Source organism: Barbus barbus (genome assembly GCF_936440315.1).
Source record: "Barbus barbus genome assembly, chromosome: 28".
Lineage (NCBI taxonomy): Eukaryota > Metazoa > Chordata > Actinopteri > Cypriniformes > Cyprinidae > Barbus > Barbus barbus.
The window spans coordinates 27,563,924-27,590,836 of NC_136756.1; the positions used below are offsets into that span (position 1 = coordinate 27,563,924).

Genomic DNA, 26,913 nt, shown 5'->3' on the forward strand with positions numbered 1-26,913 from the left:
TTATATTTTATTTAGGCTTTTTTTCAGGTGACAAAAATATTTTTTATATTTTAGTTAATGCAGGGACGGATCAACGCACGGGCCTACCGGGAACGTGCCCAGGGCACTGGACCAGAGGGGGCCCAGCCGAAATACCGCTACTCCTGGACCGCAATTTCCCCTCAGATTTTTGAGGCAAGCTTCCAAAAGACAAAAAAATAGCCGACTAATATTTTTTATATTTAATAAACGATCACACCGGTGTGATTAGATCATTCAGCTCGCGCTCCCTGAATGAATTCTGCTCTCTGCCGATTTCTCTCATCAGAAACAACAAAGTGCAGAAGTGCATATGATGTAAGCAAGATATTAATTTGACAATGTAAGCAACTTCAGTGATTAATGGGAGTTTTTGAGAGTGCTTTAATTCTGCCAATGATAATGTAAATGAAGTCTATTTACACTTAGTGCAAATTGCCCACCTTTTGGCAGAGACTATTTACACTAACTCCACCCACCAACGTGTGATAGGGTCTGTCAAGATTATAAAAACTTTTTTTTCTCCCTTTTCAAATCTCTTATCACATCGTAAAAGCATTTATTGTCAATAAAAATTTAAGAAATAACCAAAAAGTTAAAAATAAAGTATCGGGTAGGGTTAAGATAGGTGTTGGGAGGGCTTTATTGTATCAGTAAGATGGCATCCATTTAATAATTTGAATTAAAATTATTAAAAATTTACACTCAATATGTTATTATTGCAAACTGGTTTATAATGTAATACAATACTGAAGTGCAGATAATTGCTAATTATAATAATACTATTTTGCGACAAGTAGTATACATAGCAGAAAATCCTACTATTTTAACAGTGTAAATATAACCTATAGCTATTTGCACTTAGTGTAAATAGAATCCATTACTATTTGAATTTAAGAACAAATGAGCACAATTTAAACTGAGGGGGCCTCTAATCAGTCCGTGCCCAGGGCACCGGTGCGTCATAATCCGTCCCTGAGTTAATGATAATAACCCTGATATGTATGCATTGCATGACAGGTTAAATGCACTTAATTGAAATGAAAATAGCTTTACATCACAAAAACTCGTGCTCATAGTTGTTTGTATTTTGCATATAAAGTTATTTAATGCATTTATATGTTCATTTTGTGCTGTATGCATTTGATATGGTTGGTGAGATTCACCCTGTGTGTGTGTGTGTGCGCATGTTTATGTGGTTTATGAGGACACAAATTTGTATAATGACATGGGTATGACAGAGGTATTACAATATGAAGGTGGTTTATGAGGACACTGCCTATGTCCCTGTAATTCAAAAGGCTTAAAAAAAAAAAACATACTAAATGGTGTTTTTTTGAAAATCTAAAAATGCACAAAGTCTCCTGTGAGGACTAAGTTTAGGTGTAGGGTTGGTGTAGGGCAATAGCACACACAGTTTGTTCAGTATAAAAACCATTACGCCTATGGAGAGTCCCCATAAACCACAAAAACCAACGTGTGTGTGTGTGTGTGTGTTCGCGCAGGATCCCTCCCTGCCCTGAGGGAAGTCAGAGGGGGAAGGTAACACTCACTGATCTCTCGCAAAATGGAGTGAAGTGTCACGCCCAGCCAAACATGCCTGCTGTAGAGTGTGTGTTAGAGAGAGAGAGAGGAAGCTCTGTCAGCGCTGGAGGGAGTGGCCGGCCAATGACAAACTAATAAGACGTGTTGGATCAGTCACACCTGACAGCTCTCCGAGCACACTGTGTCCCGAATAAAAGAGCAAAGCAGCGGCCACAGAGAGAGAAAACCAGAGCAGAAATGAGGGACACGGCGAAGAAAGGAAACGGAGAGAAGAGAGCTATGGGTAAGAGTTGAATTGCGCCGATTCATTCCAGTCTCCTCCCTCTCAACTTCTTCCTGATGTTTTCTCGTTGCTTTGGATCAAGCTTTCTTTTGGTGTTTGTGTGAAAAGTTTGATGCACACGGCGAGAAGCTGAGCTCGTGCATGAATTGTGCATTAAAGCACAAGCGCATGAAGCTGGGATTATATTGATGGTGCTGCCCTTTAGAGTGAAGCTTTCACTCTCTCCCTGCAAAACAAATAAGTTAGCAAACTTCACCTTTGACCTCCTGGTGTATTCGTCTGTCTCCTGATTCCCTTCTGTGGTTCTTTCCTGCGCTTCCGAGCACGTGTTAAAGTGAGGAGGCAGATCTGTGAGATTCCTCATGGCATCAGGCCAGACTCGCAGACATTCCTGTCTCTGTTTAGGAGCGCGTTACTCTCGGGGCAAACGCACGTGACCATCATTTCAGCTTGTCCTGATCGCGTCCCTCTCGAGGCGCTCGCTGTTCAGGGGTGATGTGTGCTCGTCGTAAATGCTACTTAAACAGCTTTTCTGCTGATAAAAAAAACACTCGTGCACTAATGTACCCTCTAAACCAGGGGTGCCCAACCCTGCTCCTGGCGGTCGACTGTCCTGCAAAGTTTAGCTCCAACTCTAATCAAACACAACTGCCTTTAATTTTCACGCGATTATTTAATTAGTTGCTTCAGGTGTGTTTGATTAGAGTTGGAGCTAAACTTTGCAGGACAGTCGATCTCCAGGAACAGGGTTAGGCGCCCCTGCCCTAAACTATTCAGATCACCACTTTGTGGAAACCGAAAGGCTGTAGTTCTGCATGGATGGATCTTTTTTGAGAGTTGATTGGAATCTGCTGTTCACATTTTCTGTGCTAATTTTTTAGTTTAAAAAAAGTAATGGAAAAAAATAATTAATGGAGCTGAAGAGTACCATCCGTTTTGTTTATTTTGCTGTTTTTTTTTTTTTTCAGGATAATTGCATGCACAACTTGCCTAAATTTTATTAATATAAATTTTATTTATTATTATTGTCTCTTTTAGTACAAATGCATTATGCAAGATTATTTTAAGACCATTAAAGTGCGTTTTTTTTTACGTTTATAGTTACTGTATTTTAAAATGATGTAAAATTTATTATTTTTTTTGACGTTGTATTTTTCCACATTGCAGTAGTTAATTTAGGATTTATTCTGACAGTACAAATACTGTTTTAAATATCAAATAAACATTGAAATTAAATGAATGAATTTGTATTTATTTAATTTTCACATTTGGATAATGAGGGAATTGCCCCTTTTTTTTTTTCTTTTTTTTTTTAGGAGAATCATAAGCACAATTTCTTATATTTACTGACGTTTTGAAAATGTTATACACTTTATTTTTAAAAAAAGTGTAGCTGGAAGATCAATCAAACTAGCTAAAAGTTTAATAAACACAGGGTGTGGTACAGAACTATATTTATGACCATATTTCCAGTTCTGTGGAAATCTTTCATGCACTTGATCTTGATATTCCACCGCCGGTTACTCTAGGTTAATTGTTTAAGCATCTGCTACTGCAAGTGACTCGTTACTAAAAGCTAGTTATCTTAAAATCAAGTGACAGACTTCAGCAGTTCCACAGGTTTCCGCTGAATCGAAATGCCCATCATTCATAAAATTCTACACATGCCCCAACCACACTGTCTTTTGTTTGTTAAATATTTTTCATTTCAGCACACCCAGTTCCATTCAACACATTTTACTATCATTAAATGCATCGCTACTTAACCACAGATGAAATGTGGCTTTACAAAATGTTACATTTTATATTTAGTACGTGACCCATGAACAATAGTCTTTGCGCTGAAGAGCGACGATGCATCTCATCCTGAGAGCTGTTTTTTTTTTTTGGTTTGGTTGGGTTTGATGTTTGGGTGTTTTTCTTGCTAACGTCCAGACGAGTCTCCGAAGACGAATGTGAGGGAGTGTGGTGTATTAATACTAGTAGTAGCCAGTCATCCAGCGCCTGTTCTCCGCTCTCATTAGCCAGGGGGAAGTTTGGAAGATGTCTGGACAAGCTCATGGCGTATCAAGCAGAGTCTTGCTGTTATTAGAGATCATAGACTTGCCTACAATCCCACAAGAGAGACTCAGATCTGTGGCTCTAATGGATGAGGTTTTACGTGATTGCAATCACATCCATCTGACCCTTATCAGATGGTAAAACTGGTGCTCTGATACACACTACCAGTCAAATGTTTGGACGCATGTGAATGAATTTGTTTCTCATTAACCTATAAAATCTAAAGCCTTTAATGCTTAAAATTAGTTTTGTAGACTAATATATATATATATATATATATCTAATTCAAAACCTTTTGAACATTTATTCTTTTTTGTTTTATTTAATTTATTTTTTGAGTGCAAATAACTTGTTGATTTTTCCTACCTTATTGGCATGCCCCCCCAAATTGTTTATTCAACAACTTAATTACTTAAAACTACTTGAATTAAGAAGAAAATATAAAAACAGAGGATGGAAGGAAAAAAAAGAGAATAACACCCAATTAACACAATCTTGTTATAAGAATGTTAAAATCTTTTATAGGGGAAAAATAAATAAGTCTTTAAACATTGTTTATTTCACTGTGACAAGTTTTATTGTACGTTATAATAATAATAATAATAAAACAAACTATAATAATAAAAAATAAGTTGTTTGCTTTAATTTCTTACCTTATTGGCATTTTTCCCCAAATTGCCAATTCCCAAAAACTTCAAAATACTTAAAATAATAAGAAGAGAAAAACCAACAAATCCTGGGCCTTTTATTGTATTTTTTTTTTTTTTTTTTTTTTTTTAAGGGTGTTAAAATGTTTACAGTAAGAAAATAAAAAATGTTTATTGCACTGTGACAAAAGTTCATTTGTTTAATTTTATTTTTTATACATATCCCTAAAACATTGTAATGTTGATGGATTCTGGGATGGAAAACCCCTTTTTCCTTCATTTCTTTTGTGACATTTGGACAGATTTCCTAACTCTCTTATGTAACTCCTGTTTTGGCTTGAAGCACATTTTTGAGCTCTTATTTGACCCCCTTCACTCCACAGATGTCTCATGTTCAACCAATGGGAAAAAAGCTACTGGAAGCAAAAAAGACGATGATGGATCATTTCCAGTGAAGATTCAGGGTGCGGGAGTCGAATCCTTCGAGCTGCAGGTGAGCTCTACTCCAATTAACATCCGCGAATCAAGTGTAACCACATTTAGTAGTCAGCAATGCAAATATTTTCAAATATGTCTGCCAGCAGAACATCAAAAGATGCAAAGCACATGTCATGCATTAATGCTAGGATTGTGTCTTCTATGCTGATGATGTTCTCTGCAGGTTCATGGATTCTGGCTGGTCCAGGATGCCATTGTGACCCTTCTGGGCCGAGAGGAGATGGCTCCGCGCTCGTCTGTCGCTCTGGCCCTTTCAGGTGTGACCCTTGACCCCATGACGGAGCTCCAGAACGTCAAGGGCTTCAAAGCTGGAGTCACTCTCCGTCTAGTGGAAGGTAAACAGAAAGACCTTCCATTTGTGCATTTGTAAAAGACTTGACTGTATTTTGCATGGATATGAGGATATTTGGTGGGAAATCCTGATTACTTTGTGCTGAAATGTGGCTGTTCATTTTTAACTGGTGGACCAAGCTGCTTGAGCTGGAAAACCATCAGGGACCATCCAACCATGTTCCAAAATCCAGCTTGACCACTTTAAAGTGGTAAGAACAGCTGGGGTTCAAGGTTTCCAGAGTCACAGAAAAAAACTGGGAAATACCAGGGAATTCAATTATTCAGTTCATATAATATTTTATAATTTCTAAACAATTTATTGGCTAGATATTGGCTTGTTCATAAATTATATAATTCTAGCTCATCCAGTGATCATAAAACTCTGGAAAGGTCATGGAAATGCACTAGAAAGTGTGGGAACCATGTGGTTTATTGCTGGTCCAAGATGTTCTCCCGGCTGGTTACTGGTTTGCTGCGAGTCGTGGTCTACAACCTAGCCCGGTTAGGTTTGTCAACCGACTTGAACCAGCTAGAAACCAGCCATCATGTTCCAAAATGCAGCAACCAGTTTTAGCTTTAATTTCCAAAGGGATCGGTGGGGTTTTTGCTATACTGGTTTTGCAACTTCTTGATTTTATTGCAAATCGTTTTATGACAAACTAATGAATCCTTTCTCTGAGCCAAGTGAGTCACATGGCACTCATCATGAGCAGTGTGGGAAAATAATTGATAGGATAGATGTTATTGCTCACTGGATAAATCATAGGTTTAAAAGATGGAGACTCCTCAATTCAGCAGATCAATAGAGCTGAGGAAAAGCCAATTTTCTTGGCATCATGAAGTGTTCTTGTGTGTGTTATAGAGCCGTACTCACCTCGATCGGCACAGGCTCATCTGGCACGAGTGCAGGAGATGCTGAAAGCTGTCAGACCCCAAGACACCTTGATGGAGGGCCGATCTCCGGCTGTACTGAACACACTCACCCAAACGGCCGGTAAGAAATGCACTCCAATGCATTTAAGTTGCTGTTGAGTTCTGTTCATATAATTGTTGATCATTATATCAACTTAATATTGTAGCTCAAATTTCTACATTTATTATCATTAGTAGTAGTATTTTTTTTTTTTTAATTATTGTTGTAGGAATCTTATGAAATTGTCTTGGTCCATTTGGAACCTGGCCAGTGGATTCTGGTTCCCAGCATGCTTTGCAAATATTATATATTTGTATTTCTTTATATACCATTTTATTTGTAATATTTTCAGTTTTCATTTTAATTTAATCAAATTGTCACTTGCTTTTGTCATTTAACTTTTAACTTATTTTTCTTTTCATTTTGTACTAAACATATACATTTCATTTAGAAGCCAAGGCAACATTTCTAATTTATATTTAAGGTTTTTCAATTTAAGTTTTTCTTCTAACCCTTGTGCATCAAATGAAAAGTTACACTTAGGTCCATAGTGGACAAAAATGTCCATGTCCTAAAAATTGGAAGCTTGGGAGCACAGACTTGAGTTTGGTCTCATTTTAAAGAAGACCCATGGCAGATTATGGTTGAAGTAAAAAGTTATAAAGGTTTAAGTTTATGAAAATGATTTATGAACAATATTTTATGAATACATATAAAAAAAAATATATGAAACATGTTGAATTCTAAACCTGCTAGAAAATCAGTAGAGTCTCTCTATCTCTCTATCTCTCTATCTCTCTATCTCTCTATCTCTCTATCTCTCTATCTCTCTATCTCTCTATCTCTCTATCTCTCTATCTCTCTATCTCTCTATCTCTCTATCTCCAAGAACACACATTTTTTTGACATCCATACCAACACACCCATGCATTATTTATCCAATTGGCTCTATAATATGCAGAAGCAGAAAACCGGAATAAAGCGAGTATTTGCTTTATAGACCCTTTATTAGACCAAACCTGAAAAAAATAGTAGGAAATTAAATTTTGAAGCCTTGCCAACAGAACGAAAGCCTATTAACAAACATTGTAGCATTTTACAGTTAAACAGCACTGCGATTTTAAAAATAGCGGTTTTAATGGGGACATTTTTGTCCAAACGTTTTTTTTTTTTTTTTTTTTGTGCCTAGTGTAAAATAGATTTATTAGACTAAATTAGGGTGGAATATTAAAATTCCACTAAAAATACACACCTGAGCCAAAATTTATGCAGTTAGCATTAACACAGGCAAAATTATTTAAAAAAACAAAAATAAAATGGACAAATGTCCATAAGGGTGCACAAGGGCTAATATAATAGTTATTTTTATTTTAAAGTTTAGTAGTTTAACTTTGTTGACCGTAAGAATACTGATCCAATATCTTGAAGTTCTTTTTAATTTTAGTTTTTTAATAATTTTATGTGCTTTTATCATTTGTTATATTTCTATATAGCTTTAATTCAAGTTTGAGTAATTTTAGTGCTTCATGTTGCTTAGTTTTCATTTAGGGTTTTTAAGTCTTACGTTTTTCCATCTAATATTTATTTTATTTCAGCTTTATTTAAATGACTGAAAACTATTTAATTTAGTTCACAGTAACCACACTGATCCAGTATCTCGAAAACCTTCTGTCTTTGTGCACAAATGTTATCATAAAACACAAGTGCTTTTATTCAGTCTTGCCTCTAAATAATTTAAAATGAATTTTTTTTAAAGCCGATGGCAATGAGACTTTCTGATTGTGTTTTGTATTAGAAGCCCCACCGACTCTGCACTCGTCAAAGAACAAACGAGCCAATAGTAAGACAGAGCAGTCTGCTGAAGTCCCGCCCCCTCCTGCCTACATTCTGCCTGGAGTTTCAGAACTTCCTCCTTTGACGATCCTGCTGCCCACCAACACACACAGTGAAGTATGTCAAATGCACACAAATAAACCTTCAGGCATTTGGCTTTGTTTTTCACTCTCAAACTGCTTCTCCTAAAGGCTCCCAGTTACCTGCTGGACCTGTCACTCAGCTGTTGGAACCCTCCCCCTGGTTCCCGGAAACTGCAAGGTGACTTCATGTACATCAGTGTCCACACTCTGGAGGGCAAGCAGTGTGACATCACTTCCTGCCCACGTGGATTTTACATGAACAGGTAAGAGTCTCTGTATTGCTAAATTTAGAACCACTTTAGAAGCACTCATACCGTTCTTAGTTTTTCTGCCTTTCCAGTGTGACAAATGAACTGGAAATAGTTTTGAATATCTGTTCCTTGACTCAGTATTTAATTGCACTATCAAAACTTACAATGTACTCGATTGGAATAAAAAAGCAAAATAATCCTTTATTTTTTTTAAGATGAATTAAGGTCATGTGACTAACGTAGCTTACTACTATCTAAAATGTTGATTTATTGCAATTTGCGTACTTTCACATACTATTTCTTAAATATAGTAAACATTACATAAAATATACTAAATTTTGCATAAAGAAAAGTCTTAATTTTAACACGTTATAAAATGTATACAGATTTTACTTTCAGATAATTTTTGGTTGTTGGCTGTTTTAATGATTCACCCAATAATGCAATTTTTGGAGTAACAGACATATTGTGGCATTAAATTCACAGAATTATTATTATTTTTCTTTCTTAAAACGTGCTGGCATGGCGTTTAAAAAATTAATGAATAAATTCTCAAACCAAGCTGTATTTTGTGTTTCAGGTCGACCCTCGAAGTGTTTGACCCTCGTCCTGCTCAGTCGACTCCAGTGTGCCACTGTCTGACCGACCTGCTGTCCCACATCAGCCCACAGTTCAAACACAACCTGAGCACACTGCGGCACAGGTGACACACACACACACACACACACACACACACACACTCTTACACTCACCCCCCCCTCGCATGTTTGTGAGTATAGTTGATTGAGCATCTCTGTTCATTCAGGCCGTCTCTGCCGGCTGAGGAGAGACTGTCCACTCCGTACCGCACACTCAGCTGGCTGGGCGTCTCCTCACTTCACTCACACAAACCCAGCTTCAGCAGCCGACTGGGTCTGGACCAGGACCTCAATGCACAGGTAAATGCTTGTCAGTGCTCAAATACAAGTCTCTTAATTGATATAACTGACGCATTTCTATGCTTCATTATTTATTACAATGTCAACACTAAAAAAACTGTAGTAATGAAAATATAAAATAATGTTTAGGGATGTAATGACATGAAAAGTGGTGGACAGTAATGAAGTAAAACTTCTTCGTTACTGTACTGAAGTAAATTTTTCAAATATCTGTACTTTACTGGAGTAGTTTTATTTTGAGTAACTTTTACTTCACTACATTTCATAAAACATAGTTACTCCTTATAATCCATCACGTGCTCCGAGACGCAGAAGCGGTGTCTGATTCATGAACAAACTGATTCTTTTCAATGAACCTGTTAAATCGGTTCGCAAATCGCAACAAACGTTTCATTCACGAATTGGAGTGATCCGATTGCAGCTGTTCTCGAGTCGAAAACTCACTGATTCAAATGATCTGTTTAGAGCGAGTCTTCAGTGAACTGAGCTCACAAGTAAAGAACCGGGAGATCTTGTGAGTGAAGTTACCAAACACCAATGACTTGTACATAAGGGTGCTGTCATTTTAGACGCGTCCAAAACTGTTGCAACAGAGATGGAAATACAATTTGTAAATGTATGAATTATGTTTCCATCTTTGTTGCCACAGTTTTGTTAGTGCCTTTTTCTGTTCTAAAGAAGGGGGTGTCACAATACTTTTGTCCTTTATAGTGTCTATACAAGTCATTGGTGTTTGGTGATATGTTTTTGGCTCAAGGTCTGCATATAAAGTCACACCAGAGGTGTTCAGCTGGGATCAGGACTTGTGCTCTGCACGTGTGTGTGTATGTCATTCAAATGTTCTGCTTTGTATTTTAGGCTGCTGACTGGAACAAGGAACTTCAAGCAGCCAGAGATCTTCCTCAGAGGAGTCTGGAGGAGAGACTTCAGAGGGACCGAGCGTTACTGCAGGTCTGAGCGCACGTTTGCCTAGATATCCGCAGACTTCTGCTGTTTATTATAAAGCTTATTATTATTGCTACAGACTAAACCGAACTTGTATCCTTCTCAAACAAAACGTACTGAATTTATTAATTTTTATCTTTGAGTGTCACCATAGGGATTTTTTTTTTTCCCAGTTGTCTAACTTGTGGTGATTATTTTGTCCTTGCAGTATAATTAAGTAAACCCAAACTAAACAGTCCACACAGACAGATCTAAACATTTCAACAGTACTGTTTAACTCCACTATATTCATCAGTAGTGTGACAGCAGCTCCATTGTTCTCAGTGTAATGTTCACACAAGTTTTTTTTTTTTTTTTTGAAGCAAGCATCTACATCGCTGTTTGTCTCTTATGCTGTATTAAGCATGATCAAAACTCAAAAGTCCAGTTTCGTTTAGTGAATTAGTTTGTTCACATGGTTCAATTTAATGATTCAAAGCGGATTCAACAATTCATAAAATTTCCATTACTAAATATTTTTAATTTATTTAATTGTAGTTAATAATTTAATTTATTGCATTGCATTTTATTTAATTGCACTTTATTGTATTGCACTGCATATACCATAGTGTCCAAGTAGCTTTTACGCCATGTCTTATGTTTCTTTGTCTGTTTGTGCAGGTAAATAGCATGAGATTCCCCCCCTCCCAAAAACAGTAGTAATGAAAATAAGATAATATAAAATGTACTATTATGTAATGAATTTTCTATTACTATTAAAAAAAAAAAAAGGAAATAAAATAAACAAGTTACATTAATATTAGCAAGATGGAAAGACATGCTTTATATAATGATGCACTTTGTAATTGTTCTTGAGTATAGGGAAGTATGGGATGAAAGCAGAAAGGTTGGTCTTGGTATTTGTCATGAAGGAGATATGGTTCCTTTTCTTGCATTGCATTAAAAAAACGTGGTTTTCATAGTTCACACTGCTTACTTTTCATTGCTTGTTCTTGCAGGTGAACAGTGCTTTTGTGTGGGCTGTTGCTCAGGCTGCAGAGAAGGTGATGGATGGTTTTGTCGACTCAGTCAGCGGTTCTCACGAGGACCCGGCGTTCTTATGCGGTGGTGTGTTCCTGAGTATGCCAGCACAGAGAGACCATTGGCTGGGAGGAGAGCGGAGTCACAGAGCTGCTCAGCGCCACGAGCTGCGATGTGTTCAGGTTTACAGCGACCTGGACGGAGACCTCCAAAACCTACACACCATCCCCACCGCACTGGCTGACTACCGCGGCGTCCGGCTGTCTGCGCAGGGCCTGGCCCCGGGTATTCAGGGCCCTGAGCAGGCTGAGGTTCCCAATGGCCTTTTATACGGCTATAGTGCAGGGCCGCTGGAAAATCCATCGAGACGGAAACTCCTAGAGCTGCTAGCTCAGTCCGCAAAGGCTCTTTCTCTGCAAAGACATGCGGTTCTGGGGCCGAATGGGCATCAGCTGCCCCTCTTCACCTCTGTAGATGCCCAGGGGATTCTGGGGGCCGATGGTCGGTATTACCTGCTGGATGTGTATCGTACTATGCCAGCTGATGTCAACTTCCATGTAGAAGATGGAGAAGGAGCGGAAACTGAAGAAGGGAGTTTTCCCAGACGATACCCTCACGTTTTGTGTCGGTTACGGCCGGAGCTAGTGAAGGCGTTCATTCAACACAAGTGAGTTTTGACTGGTTTCCCAAGTGATTTCACTGGTTTATCACACAGATAGCCATTCCCCCAAATCCACGCCATCCGCTGAGCCAGTGTTGGTTTGTAAGAATGCTACAACAAGATAGCTGTTGTTCTCGCAGTGTTATTATTAACTAAAACTATTTTTTTGTTAAATGAAATAAAACTTAAACTATTCGAAAATCAGAAGTGTATCTAATGTTCCTATTTTAAGTTGAAGCACTAAAATACTAACTGGAAATAAAATAAACTAAAACCAAACTAAAGATGGACTAAACCTAAATAATAAAATAAAATGGACAAAAACTAATAAAAATAACAATTACTGGAAATGTAACTAAAATTAACATAATTTGTATATTTATCAAATGTATCAAAATCAAGATTATTTGTATTTTAATTGCAGCAGACACATTCAACACAGTTGAGTTTTATGTTTCCCAAGTCCTTCCATTGGTCGCTGAAACTGCGTCAAATTCACACCTTTGGTTTAGCCATTGTTGCTTGCTTTGTGGATGTGCTCAAACAAAATAAAACTAAATCAATCTACATCGACAGTGGGTCAATTTTTGTGCTAAAATATTTCTCATGCATAATTTATTTTATGTAAATTGCAGTAATGCATATCATGAACAAGCAACAATTATTAATGCATGAATCAAATGCACAGAAAAGCTTTTTTTTTTTTTTTTTTCACACAAACTCATATTTAAGTGTGCATATTAAGCTGGGATACATCCTTTAACTTTGACCCTTTACATTTAAATCTACAAACCAGAGATTTTATGTTTGTTAATCTGTGTACGTGAACATGATTTGTCTTGATGTTTCAGACATGCTCAGTTCTCGGAGCGAGTGAAGGCTCACATGGAGGAGAACGGAGGGGTGGAAGAGTGTATGAAATCTGGTGAGAACAAAAGCAAGTGTTCACTTTCTGTCTGATGTGGGACTGTGTGTCTGAGATGCATGTGTTATACAGGAATAATCGTATGTGTTTGTGTTGTCAGCTGATTCTCGGAACATAGATGCAGTCAGAAAAGCTTGCAAAGAAGTCGGATCCATCAGTGACATCATCTTTGAGATGCGTTTCATCCCTAATGTCTACTCCCCAGGTCAGAAAAAGATCATACTCCAATTAACACAATAATATGCATTAAAACAAACTGCATAGAAGCTCTGTTCCAAACCCTGAGTGAGTTTACTTGTTGTATACTCTATTTAGGCAGTATCTTATGAAATGGAAACTAATAAGTGACTCATTTTGAATGCTCATGTGTGACCCTGGAGCACAAAAGCAGTCACAGGTATATTTGTAGCAATAGAACAATACTGTACATTGTATGGGTCAAAATTATCAATTTTTCTTTTATGCCACAAATCATTTGAATATGAAATAAAGATTATGTTCCATGAAGAGATTTTGTAAATTTCTTTCTGTAAATATATCAAAACGTAATTGTTGATCAGTAATATGCATAGCTAAGAACTTAATTCGGACAACTCTAAAGGTGATTTTTCTCTATTTAGGATTTTTTTTTTTTTTTTTTTTTTTTGTGCACCCTCAGATTCCAAATGTTCAAATAATCTCGGTCAAATATTGTCCTATCCTAACAAACCATGCATCAACTGAAAGCTTATTTATTCAGCTTTCAGATGATGTGTACATCTCAATTAAAAAAAATTTACCCTTATGTGACCACGGACCATAAAACCAGTCATATGAAGAAATGGGAGATTTGACATGTTGCTATGCTTATGAGAAGAAATGCATTTAATATTGAGTTGAAAATAATGGAACTGAATTATTTTATAATACTTTCAGTATTGAATTAAATATTTATAATTAATGTTCAACATCTTGAATGGAAGTTATTTCACTGTGTCATACATGACTTTTCTGTGTAGGATACATAAAATGCTGCCTTAGATTTAGGCTGAAACCTTTCTTAAAAGCCAACATCATCATCTTAAGCCTTAAGATGCTGTCTATGTAGATTTCGGAGCAGAACTAATATAATCATATCAGTCTTCAGCCGAAATCATGTTTATCTTCTTTACTGCTAAACATAAGGATTTCCATAATTAGTGGTTTTGTTTTATACCTTAAATATTGTTTTCTGTCTCTGAGTAGGTGTGGAGTTTCCCAGCTCAGACAGTGATGCCGTGGAGCTACAGAAGGGATTATTGAAGGAAGCAGCATCGTTTATCATAAACGACCGGATACCAGAATTTGTGAGTGTATTTTGTTTTTATACACTTCCGTTTGTCCAAAAAAAAAAACCTTTATTCTGCAAAGACGCATTGAATTGATCAGAAGTGATAGAATAGACATTTGCTACAAAAATTTTCATATAAATGCTATACATTTGAACTTTCTGTTCAGCAAAGATTCCTGTAAAATAAAATGCATCGCAGTTTCCAAAAAAATATGAAGCAGCACTGCACTTTTTAACAATCAGACAATAATCAGAAATGCTTCTTGAGTACCAAATCAGCATATTAGAATTGATTTCTGAAGGATCATGTGACCCTAGAAGTATTGATGCTGAAAATTCAACTTTGATCACAGAATAAATTACATTTTACAATATATTAATTAAACCTTTATCTAAAATAGTAATTTCTCTTTTTTTTTTTTTTTTTTTTTTTTTTTTTTTTTTTTTTTAAACTGTATATCGATTAAATGTTTACTTTCAGATGAACGACTGCATTCACGGCACTGACATACCCATGGATGGTGCTTCTTTACGACAAGCCCTCCATCAGAAAGGCATAAACCTCCGCTATCTAGGTCACCTGATCTTGTCCATCAACCAATCAGATCTCAAACATCAACTGAGACACATCACGGTAAATGCTTTTAAATCCATTATATTGTGGGAGATTTGACGTTTGAGAAGCGTCTTAATCATATCTTACCGTCTCTCTCAGAGGTTGGCGTTTGCAGAGATTGTTGTGCGATGTGCACAGCGGTTCTTCAGTGGCTACATTCAGGTATTTTTTTTTTCAACAGTCAATCTGTTAAGATGTTATTTTTAGTTGTTCATTCAAAAATCTAAAATTGTCTTTTGTGTTGCTCAGGGAGTGGAAAACTCTAACCTGTCTGCAGCAGCGAGTCATTTCCTCTGCTGCTTATTGGTTCCCAACTTCAGTTCTGCATCAAATGGGGAGGAGTCTAAGAAGCGCTCCAGGAGGCGTGGCCGTGGAGGGGGCGGGGCTGCAGACAGCTCTGCATGGACCGCACTCAGTGGGAATGAACTGTGGAGTCTGATCTGTCAAGATGCTCAAGAAACATATAGACTTAAAGAAGGACTAGGGTGAGTGAAGATCATCCACTCCCAAAGGTTTAAACGCTTACATGTGTCTCGTATGCCCTGTAGTTCTGTCTTCATAAAGTTATCTTTTTTTTTTTTTTTACAGGTCAAATGTGGACCATCTAGTAGAGCAGTACAGACTCCAGAAGATATCCTTGTTGAGAGAGATGTGCTTGAAGACTGGCATTCAGGTATTGTGTTGAACCAAACAATGGCTAAAGTTGAAAGACTACAATATTACTCTTTCTGCATGCGATAAATCTGCTTAGTGTATGCTAGGATAGCAGGTTAAAATAGACTAAAACTAGCTTCAATTTAAGGAATCCATTCTTTTCTTTAAGAGACTTATTAAATTGATCAAAAGTGTCATAGAGAAACTCTGTCTGTTTATGAATGTCCCACAGCTCCGTCTCAGAGAATACATTCTTGACAACCGTAACAAAGCGCCAATCTCTCCTGATGACGTGCTCAACATCCTGCCCGTCGTCAAGCACATAACCACCACAACCACCGACGCCACACGGCTGTTCAAGGCGGCTCAGAACAGTCTTCAGAAAGGTATTCACGGCCCAGTGTGCTGTAACAGTCACGTGTGAACAGCCTCGCCTGACCCTCTTCTCTCTGTAGGGTTACTGGAGCAGGCGTACGAGCAGCTGAAAGAAGCGACGTACCTCTTCGGTCGTGTGTGTGATGACCTTCACCCTGAAGCTTGCCATTGTCTTAGTCAGTTGGCAAAAGTGGCCTATGTACAGGGTCGTCCTGCTGAGGTGGGTTTGTGTGCACTGTCTAGGGTGTATCTTGCTGCCCATTGGCTTAAAAGAAAGCTTGTTGTATAATAGGACCATTTAGGTCAAATTATGGCACAGCCAGCTCGCATTCAAGTAAGCTTTAGAGTTAATCAATGAAGTTTTTATTTTAATTTTTTTTATAATCATAGAAATTATGGATAAACTATATATTTTATATAAAGTTTATTTCTAAACTTATTTTATTCAACCCCTTTTTAAGATGCAATTTGATGCTGTTTTTTTTTGTTTGTTTTTTATACTGAAATGCCGAAAGAATTTAGCCAAAAACTGAAACTGTAGTAGTAATCAAATTTATTTAATAAACAATTAAATAAAAAAATTTGTATTGATTTAATGTAAACAAAAAATAAAATAAGAATTGGTTTTTATTCAAACATGCATTAAATAATGTGGGCAACGGGTTAAATCGAAACGCAATTAATATATAATGCATTTGAGCAAAATGCTCCTCTAGAGAACTATTTTCAAAATGTTTAAACTTTTTTTTTTTTTTTTTTTTTTTTTTCTGAATGTTAAAGAAAATTAAGAGTATGGGACCGTTAGTTCTGAATGTTCTCATTCAAACATTCTGAAATGAGCAGTTAGTAGTAACGTTTAAAGCATTGAATCAATGTCCAACTAAAATGTTTTAGAAAAACATTCCAAAAAGCATGCATCAAATTAGTCCTAATGTTTTTAAAGACCAAATAATTTTGAACAAACATTCTAGTAACATTACTGGAAGAACGTTTGTTGAACATTTATAGAATAATAGCTAAAGTTCTAAGAATGAGCGGATAAAACACGAACAATGTCTCTCTCGTCTCCTGTAGGCTCGTAGCGTGCAGCTGAGGGTTGTGGTCATCAGCGAAAGGGTTCTGGGTTTCGATCATCCCAACACCATTCAGCAATACGTGAGTCACGCTCCCACGAAACCAAACAGACCTACTTTTTTAAAGTGCACAGATCATCATTATCTGATGCACTTGTTTCTTTTGTTCCAGGTGTTGTTGGCAGTGTATCTGTTGGCTGGAGGCGAAACCGCTCTGGCTCAGCGCTGCCTGTATCGTGCCAAAGTTCTTCTGTTGACTGTTCATGGAGCAGATCATCCTTACACTGCAGTCATTGATGTAAACCTTGTCATGCATCATCAAGCTATGACTGATCCCAAATAGAAATATTAGTTTGAATAAGGTTTCTTTCTCTTCTCCATCAGGCTTCTCTGGGATTGGTTCTTCAGGGAGAGCAGTCATTACAGTATCTACAGAGCGCACTGAAACTCAACAGCTCCTTCAGAGGAGACATGGACCTGACGACAGCTCTGATGTAAGACCAGATGCTTTAAAATGGAGGGAGATGTATAGTAATCATTAAAGAACCTGCTCCGATACTGCAAGCACTATGGCTCCGCTCCAAACCCTAGTGAGCTTCTTATATAGACCACTTTTAAGCATAATAGATGCGCACTCAACTTCCATTTGAAAACCAATATTAGTTCAAATAAATGTCAGGATCACATATCCTTAACGTGTAAGACGGTCCCATAATGCAAAAACATTGGAAATAATTGTCAGTTTTAAAAATTCATATATAATACTGAAAAGACTGATAGAAAATAGTGCATTCTAATTAGAAATTGCCTTTTAATGAAATATTTGACATTTATTTTTAGGATTTTAATCGCGTACAAGAAAACGGTTATATAAATTGCTCAATTAATACTACAAATGCTTTTTTTTTTTTTTTTCATGGAATAACAAATGCACAGAACTTTATTTGCCACAAGTTTTGGGAGAGTATTGTTAGAAAAGATTGCCATCTAATTGGAACTAGTCTTTTTAGTGCTGTATTTTTATATTCTTTGTAGCCCATATATTTGTTAGTTTGTTTGTGACATTATTTTCATGGCATTTAATTCTAAAGCCGTAATGCATCCAGAACTTTTTGATTTTTGTTCTAATTTTATTTCTCCTAGATTCTAATCTTGTATTTGCCACAAGTTAAAATTCTGGAACGTTATTACTCTAATTAACAAAACCACCCAATTATGTACAATGAAAAAAAAAAAAAAAGTCTGCAAATGCATAATTTAAAATTTAAAGCAAAAATAAAATAGTTGCTGCTCATTAAGGGAGTTTGTGTAATTGAGTTTTGGTTGCCTTAAAGATGATTGCGACACCAAGGCAGCTCATTAGGGTTTGGATCAGAGCCATAGTAATCAAACTCATTTAAACGAATAATTATCCTACCTGTGCGTTTAAAGTTGCTTGAGGTCATTTTTGATTGTTTGGCAGGCACCATCTGCTGGCTCAGAGACTGTGTGTGGTTGGAGACTACAGAGGCGGTGTAAATCATGAAAAGGAAGCTCACAGCATCTTCCAGAGCAAGGTCAGATTTAGTGTGTTGAATTTTTGCTTTGAATAAATGATCACGCTCTAAAAATGTTTATGTGGTGCAACAGTGGGGAGAAGATCATCCTCAAACCAAATGCAGCGCTGACTTCCTGACGAACATTACCCAGCAGGCCGTGCGTGTAGAACGGTCAATTCGTCAGGGAGGTGCGGAGCTTTGTGATACACCACCTGAGGTAAGCACAGCTTGAAACTGCTGTCTGATAGAGCTGACATGTGAAGACTTGCAGGTTTTTGTTGAACATGAGCTGTTTTTCAGGGTTTGGCTCCCTCTCAGGAAACCATGCTGGAGCAGCTCGCTCTGGTCAATGGCATACTGAAGACTTCATACAGGTAAGAGACTTTCAGGATTTTACCACTGTGAGAATCAGAAACATGTCAACATGCGCACTCTCTCTCTCACACACACACACACACACACACACACACACACACACAGTTTTTAGAACATTTAAGAACTTCAGTTCAGTTGAATTTAGTTTTTTTTATACATTACACATACACCTACTTACTATAAAACATAAAAAAATTAAAAATATAACATTTTACCTGTGTTTATAAAGTATTGTCGTTTTTTTTTTTTTTTTTTAAATGGCAAATGCTATATCACACTTATTTCTCATCACTTGTTTTTTTAATTCTCATAAATGCAGTTTTTAATATTTAAATGAGCTTAATTTAAAGACAACAAATACTACCCCAGGGTATATACAGCAATCCTTAAGTTAAATTTACTACTTTTTAATACCTTTTTTACTACCTTCAGAATTTTTTTTTAAAACCATCACGACACTGAATTGCAAGTGTTAATCAGCAACCTTTCTATTATTTGGGGATTTTGACATATATAACATACAAAAAAGAATATATTTAGAGACTGATGTTGACAACATATTGCACATATTTATTTCACTTAGTAAATAAAAATAAAACAAACTACATAAAATGTGCAATGGAGAGAATGGATAGTTCCAGCACACTGGCTGGCATTCACTGCAAGTTGCTGATTCACAAACTGGCATCTTGTATGAACTGTTGCTGATTCACAAACTGGCATCCACTACATGAACTATTGTTTGCACTTGTGCTATAGGCCTAATATGAACTTGTGGGCATAAAATCCTATGGCAAGTGCCTTAATTCCATGGCCTATTCCTCAATAGTTTTGTCCATTTTGACCAGTTCCTTTTTCTTCTCCTTGTGTCTCCTTCTAAGTGTGTTTGATTTGGTGATTAGCTGGGCCATTTTTGACCCAGCTTTCCCCTCTGCCTCTTCGGCCAATTTGTTGGCATCATTTTCAAGGATGGCACAGACTTCGTCCAGGACTCTGCGTTGCTGCTTGAGCTCCTGTAGTTCGTCCTCTGCGGCCTTCCTTTTCTGTATTTGAGCATCGCTCTCCCTCTTTTTACGCTCTTGCTCCAGGTAGAGCCTGTACTGGGACCTTGCTGAGGCCACAGAAGCCAGCAGGTCCTTGGTTAAAGGCACCTTGAGGACACCACCACAGCTACTGACATTGTCACAGATTAACCTCAGTGCCTCCAAGGATTCACCTAGAAGGTTACAGGTTTCCACCTCCTTGTTAATGGAGAAGCCCCTCTCCACAGTGGCTTGTCCATGTGAAAGAAGTAAAACGCTCTGGCAGAATCTCAACAGGTCCATGTAGGATGGGCTGAGGGTCAAGTGTAGAAACACATCCACACGTTGCTTGAAAGGCTGGAAAGAACGGAATTGTTCACCTCTGCCCTCAAGAGACAGCAATGATGTAAACTGCTGAATGATTACATCACCTACAACATAGACAAAGAAATTAAGTTAATTAATAGGTCATTTAAATTTAGTAGTCCCAGTTGGCCTATCAGACCATTTGGCAATACATACATCATAACATCATGTTATAACATCTAAGTAGAGCTAGGAATGTGTAAGGCTTCTTCTGAACTTATTAATTTGATAAAGCATTGACACTTCCTGACTGTTGAGAGGAGAATGCAGAAAACCATCTTGCTAACACACACTTCTCACACAAGGCTTTAATCAATCTGAATAACCTATGCACTTTGACTGTCCCTATACAATATCTTCTGACCAGCTGGGATGCCACCTGCCAAATGTTTGCCCTGGAGGAATGTTTGCACTATTCCCTTCATCTGTCTGATGCACCAATCGGGATCTCTGTGCATTCTTGAAGGGTCCAAGCATGCAATCTGCCTGACCACTTTGAATTTAAGGGGGCTTTTCTCCTGTAGCTTCACAACAACCTTAACCAGGCCCTGTAAACATTCTCGCCTGAAGGTGAGCACAGAAAGCTCACCAACCTTGAATCCTGGTTTGCTCTGAAGTTCCTAACAAATGAGGAACATTAGTGAATGTTCACTGCAAATGCTTTGGAAAATAATTTGTTTTACTTATTTATCCCTATTTCTTTTTCATGTTCTTATTACTATTAATTTGAGTAGTAGTAGTTGTAGTAGCAGCCTAAACATAGTAGTAGCAGACAGCAGTAGTAGTACTACTAAATGACAGAAGTTAATTTTACAACATACATCCTGGTTCTTTGTGCAGGCAACCCAAAACACATGTGCATCTCTAGGGAGGGGGGGGGGGGGGGGGGGTAAGAAAATGACCTTGATAGCAGATTCTGCTCCCAGGCCTATGTCTACACTCTTTGGGGAGACCAAGTTCTTTTCATCTGTTAGATCTATTTTGATCAGCTGCAGGGGTGTGAGGTCCTGGGTGAGCTCTCGTTGAACGAACCACCTCAGTAAACTCTTAAAATTACAAAACAAGCAGTTAGTAATCCAACAATTTACACAGATTCACCAAATGCAATCAATTTTATAAAATATTTAATGATCATTACCATCAGCAGCTCAGTCAAATCTTTTGCCAAGAAGGGCCACAATGGCTCATCAGTTTGGAACTTTGTCAAGAAGGGGTTGAAAGTTCTTGCAATTGCCAGAAAAAAAAAAGAATTTTGCAGTTAACACCTTTAAAAATTACATAAATGTATTATGTATTTTTATTTAACTTAGTGAGTGTATAAATCAGCAGCAAAAAGTAATTCTTGAAAAAATCTGCAGTCATTTTATTAATCTAAACATGTTAATAAAAACAAATAATATTACTATTAGTACTCTTATAAAATTCAATCAGGCAATCATACATTTCACAATTTTATATTTATATATGAATGTCAAGGATTCAGAAGTGTATATATTTATATAGCCTTCACTACACTACACAGAAATAACACACAATTAAATTATGCTTATTTTAAATGTATTGAGCAGGTTAAGTATAAAAAATATAGGCTTTTAATAATCTTTCAGTGCGCAAAACCATGATAATATGAAACGCTTCAAAACAGAGCGCACAAAGCGCGTATGCGCATCGCGGGTGCAGAATGATGTGCTCAAAGCAACACGGAGTCACAGCAAGTGCGCATTTAAAAGTTCACGGCACAAAGCGAAGAAATGTCGAGCGCACAAATCCTAGTGTATATCTGTCCAACAGTTTATTTATCATTTGTTTCTACAAGAGTTTTAAATTCCAGTTATTGTTCGTTTGATGCCGATTCATAGTCCTTGTGTGTGTGATCTAACAGTAAATTACAACAGTAAATTAGCCAACATCATCCTATAATATACAAAATCTTTGAGAATAAATAACTCTTCAAATGAGTGATCACAGGATACCGCGTAAGTAGGGCTATATAAAAAAGAACTTACCTTTATGTGATGCAACAAATCTTCTGCCCTTCCATGTCCCAAAAACCAAAGATCCAAAGTATCTGGATTGGACACGGTCATCCTCCCAGTATCGAACATGGATGTCAAGCTGTTTTTTCTTTGACGCCTGATTGAGGCACTCATCAAACATCAACACGAATGGCCCAGCCAACTTCTGTGTTCTGAGATGTTGCCGAACGACCACTGAATATGACGTCAGCATCAAACATAAGTTGAGACGAAAGATCTTTGATCATGTCCCCAGATATGCTAAAGCCCATATTTAAACGAACTAACGCGAACGCAGATAGAATTTCAATCAGAATAGGACACCTGATAGTCTGAAAAAAATAATACCTAATTTGGAAAAAATAATACCTTTGAGACCACATTTAATACTTTTAATGGCCTTAAATTTGTCAATTTTGATTTATCACTTTTTAATACTTTTTAAAACCCCGCGGATACCCTGTACCATGATATTTAATATTCATTTCTGCATTACAGTAATCACAATTTGGAACGGAAAATGTATTTTCATAAAAATCATGTGCATTTAAAAAAAAAAAAAAATCTTTGCTTGTTAGTGGGAGTTACTATTATTATTACTTGATTACATTTTAAAGAAGGTCATAAAGCAAAATAAAAAATAAATCAACAACAATGGCAAAAAACGCCACCCACTGGGGAGGGGTAAAATTTTGTGAATTTGGATTCAGTTTCTGCAGAATCTTCATGTTCTGATTCTGTATATGGTGCATTTTTAATTTATGGTAAAAGCTAAATAAATCACTTTTTATTGTTGCTTAAGCACAAGAATGATGGAGTTCAAAGAGAAGCTGAAAGAGAGGAAAGCAGCAGAAGAGGCAGAAAAGGCTAAACTGGAGAACTCTGATTCGACCAATGAGAGCAAAGCTTCAGAGCTGCAGACCAATAATGGAGAGGGCACTGAGGAGCCCACAGCGAATGGAGAACAGACAGGAAGTCAGTCATCGGTAACTGACTCTTCTGAGAAACCAGACCACTCTAAAATGAACGGCCAGATCGAGTCCCATCTGCATAATGGAGATTGTGCCACAAAAAACAAAAGTGAGGAGGAAGAACAAGAGTCAAACATCACTAACGGTGTCTCCACTGAGAGCCAATCAAAATCAAGCAATATGACATCAGTAAATGAAGCACAGTCAGAATCAGCAGTGGTGAATGGAAAAGAGTGTGTTGTGAAGGAAGAGTCATGTGATTCTGAGAAGCAGGTTGAGACCGAGTGAGTGAGATGCAGTATGATGGGATTGATCCAGTGTTTGACGCATGACTGTACAACCATCTCAATTCAGTGTCTTGTCTAATAACACGAGAGAGAAGTGTGGAGAGATGAAGCCAAACAATTACAGTATCTTGAAGACAAAGTTTTTAAGTCATTAGAATGTTTGAAATAAAGTTTAATATCTTTGAGTGAAAATCAGTCATGCAACTTTCTTCATTTTGTACTTTGACCACTTTTTTTTTTTTTTTTAATGGAAGCTTGTTTTCACCACAGGGGAAAATGTATAGAATTTGTTTTCTTGGCGTCCAATAAAGTGTATAGATTTGTTTTAGATTAAAAAATATAACTTGCATATAACTTTTTTTTTTTTTTTTTTTTAGCTCACAATTTTGGCTCTTTTTCTTCTTTTTTTAATCCTGTGGCAGAAATGGGCTTCCATACTTTCTCTAACTCTGTATGTTGACACCAGTTGTACAAAAAAGAAACGCTTCACCTTTAAGTCCCAAGAAAACAAGACTTCTATTAAAAAGAATATTTTTATTAGCATTATCAGAATAAAAAAACATGTACAACAAGAAACTGGAAATAAACTAGCCAAATATAACCAATAATAATGTAGCATTTTTAAAGCAGTAATGTTTTCAGCTCCCTTTCTCTTTCTGGATGATCTCGAGATCTGGGCAGTGTTGATACAGTGGCTCTGAAGGCTCAGTCCACATGCATTCTGGGAGTTTATTCAGATTTTCCAGAGGGAACTGAATGAGCGCTGTGTCATTGAACACATCCAGGAATCGTGATGAGCAGGGAAGAGACGTCTCGTCACACACACTTACCACCTAAGCAACACTTAGTCAAGGCCTGTAAGTCTTTGTGGAGGAAAAATGTAAATGTGACAATCTAAAGCTCTCTCATTTACAATATGACACCCATGTGGTCAACTTTAGTGACGTTAATATTCTCGAACAACATATTCAAGAAAATAAAATTCTTTACATGGCAATGTAACTGCATAATACCACTTTTTGGTGAGGATTTTATACGTCATATCAGCTGTTTTCTCTGCATTTGTTAATTGTTTATAAACATGCATGTACTGAGTCAAGGATACATTTGAAAGGAAGCTGTAGTCTCTCTCAAACTCTCTCTGAAGCATCCTAAGAGAAAAAATTAAACCGTCTTTATGAATAAGACTCAAAGTTGGTTAATCGTACACATGATTTTGCTTTTTCAGCGGCATAAAGTTGGCTTGACTTTGGACATTCGCATATTTAGGGACCATCTCTAAAGTTACATGCGATATTGGTATACACGTGTGGTATAAAATCTACCGTAAATCATGTAAAAAATGCAATTTTTCATTACCTAATGGGCTGAAACACATTTAAAACTCAGTAGCATTTGAGCAGAATGACTTGGTCATAAAAACAACTGTAAACTGTACATCTAGGTTTCAACTATAATGCACACCTTGTACATTTGATATTTATTAAAATAAACACTAAATTATAACATTTACATATGATTTACAGTACATTTGAATAAATATCAAAAATGTAAAAGGTGTGCATTATAGTTGAAACCTAGATGAACAGTTTACGGTTGTTTTTTATGACTGTAAGCCATTCTGCTCAAATGCTATTGAAGTTAGAAAAGTGTATTCCTGAGGGTCGTCGGTGCACTAACCACGATCTTAAAAGTTTAAGCAATTTGTGTTTTGTCACTTTTAAAGATCTCTTTATTTTTTATTAACTAATTAGTTATGTTATATAATGCCAGAAGCCCACCTCTGCTGAATGCCATGAAAACTGTTGCCAATGATAATTATTTTTGGCAACATCTGAGGTGTCCAGTTTCTCCACAGCAGGTTGTTATACAGAGCCTTCCCACAATGCATCAGGTAAAACAGGGTGGGTTGATAAACTGCTCGCTTTCCCTCCTGTTAAGAAAATGATGGTTAAAAACGGACAGCAGAACAAATGTCTTTAAGTCAGTAGATCTGTGCACCTCATTTTCAGTCAACACGGTGAAGCCCAGCTCTTTGAGGGCGGCGTGCTCTGACTCAGAAAACACAGGGTCATACACAGAACAGCTGCCCACTGGAATCTGAGGGGGAAGAATATTCATATATTGAATTGACAAATCATTTCATATAAATCTTTAATGAAATCTTCATACCTGCAGTGTCTCTAGAAGCAGTAACAACATTGCAAGCTGGTACCGGGCAGATACACAAGAAGCAAAGTGACCCAAACCGTAACACACACAGTGCTGAAGAGAAACATCTCCTTTCCTCTCTGAGGAACCAGAGGCACTGGAAAGAAGATGCTCTGAGGGTGGAGATGGGAATGTGCTCATTACAAATGGTATTTTCACATTCATAGATCATTACAGCTGTAATTCAACTTTACCTTTCCATTCCATCCAGAAGTTTTCTCCTCTCAGTTCATTCCTGTTAAGGTAAAGGACATTCTTAATGAACTTAATTCATGCACTTTATATTAACACAAGACTCCAGGGTATTTAAAAGAATAGCATGTTCTAATGTTCATCGTGTGCTTGACCCAGACACTCGTGTATCGTGTGATAGCAGCAGTCAGATGAGCTCTCACATGGCGTTTATTATCTTCTGCTTGTCCGGTTTGCAGTCAGACACCTGGTGTGAGTCTAGTTTGGGGTTTGAAGCTTGTTTTCCTCTTCTAGCAGCTCCTTTACGGCATCCTGCTACCTGCCAGTCATCATTACAAGCCATTATAGCAAAATCCTCTTTCCAGTAAATACGATAATTTACAGTCGGACTGCTCGAAATACATAGTCAAACTAAATGAGGATCGATCGACTTCCATATGAACACATTTTCTATTTTTCTAGGTGTAAATGTCTCTATGATAAACTTTTAGCAGCTGAGATTTTCATATTTACATCTACAAACACCATGCGAGTGTTACACCTTAATCGTTCCGGTCGCCCGCTGCTCTCAATATATTCAGTTCCTATAATTAATTTTTGCACAACTCACTAAGACAAATTAATAAATAACTTATTTTTTTTTTTTTATTTATCGACAGATGCGTATATGTACTATTTTTGACATGAATATTCTTCTGAAATTAAATTTTGCAAATGCTTATTAATGGACCTTAGCGTACTATCTGTTATATGGAGGACCAAACCTGCAAAAACAATAAATAAATAAATACGCAAATAAATAAATAATCTGTATGTATCGGTGAATATTTCTGCACACTTCCACTACTTTCAATTCTATATAGTATTTATGGTGTAATTTATTTTAACTTGTGGAAAGGTTAGTATTTATTATTAGTATTTTATCACCCTGTTTAACGGTGTCAGGAATACGTTA

General features: G+C 37.0%; 3 protein-coding genes across 4 annotated transcripts; 1 reads left to right on the forward strand and 2 right to left on the reverse strand.

Annotated features, from left to right (window-relative positions):
* Window positions 1–1,549: 1,549 nt before the first annotated feature.
* Window positions 1,550–24,158, forward strand: LOC306848403 (clustered mitochondria protein homolog). Its single transcript, XM_079382935.1, has 26 exons — window positions 1,550–1,846; window positions 4,938–5,047; window positions 5,216–5,387; window positions 6,248–6,379; window positions 8,094–8,248; window positions 8,323–8,477; window positions 9,046–9,168; window positions 9,271–9,403; window positions 10,262–10,354; window positions 11,347–12,035; window positions 12,881–12,954; window positions 13,055–13,159; window positions 14,179–14,279; window positions 14,745–14,897; window positions 14,979–15,041; window positions 15,129–15,364; window positions 15,468–15,552; window positions 15,766–15,919; window positions 15,989–16,128; window positions 16,983–17,063; window positions 17,154–17,279; window positions 17,366–17,475; window positions 18,444–18,537; window positions 18,611–18,736; window positions 18,820–18,893; window positions 23,100–24,158. The coding sequence occupies exons 1-26, from the start codon at window positions 1,801–1,803 to the stop codon at window positions 23,554–23,556; spliced, it is 3,987 nt and encodes a 1,328-aa protein (XP_079239061.1). The 5' UTR covers window positions 1,550–1,800; the 3' UTR covers window positions 23,557–24,158.
* Window positions 19,150–22,500, reverse strand: LOC306848405 (uncharacterized protein). Of its 2 annotated transcripts, XM_079382937.1 has the most exons (4): window positions 22,289–22,500; window positions 21,421–21,505; window positions 21,185–21,328; window positions 19,150–20,347 (listed from the first exon to the last, which is right to left on the reverse strand). In XM_079382937.1, the coding sequence occupies exon 4, from the start codon at window positions 20,217–20,219 to the stop codon at window positions 19,710–19,712; it is 510 nt and encodes a 169-aa protein (XP_079239063.1). In that variant the 5' UTR covers window positions 20,220–20,347; window positions 21,185–21,328; window positions 21,421–21,505; window positions 22,289–22,500; the 3' UTR covers window positions 19,150–19,709. The 2 variants fall into 2 exon arrangements, with proteins under 2 accessions (XP_079239063.1, XP_079239064.1); XM_079382938.1 differs by lacking the exon at window positions 22,289–22,500 and having other exon boundaries at window positions 19,446–20,347; window positions 21,421–21,547.
* Window positions 23,931–26,506, reverse strand: srrd (SRR1 domain containing). The gene is made up of 7 exons (XM_079382936.1): window positions 26,162–26,506; window positions 25,961–26,001; window positions 25,728–25,879; window positions 25,557–25,655; window positions 25,337–25,488; window positions 24,661–24,706; window positions 23,931–24,388 (listed from the first exon to the last, which is right to left on the reverse strand). The coding sequence occupies exons 1-7, from the start codon at window positions 26,299–26,301 to the stop codon at window positions 24,194–24,196; spliced, it is 825 nt and encodes a 274-aa protein (XP_079239062.1). The 5' UTR covers window positions 26,302–26,506; the 3' UTR covers window positions 23,931–24,193.
* Window positions 26,507–26,913: the final 407 nt, after the last annotated feature.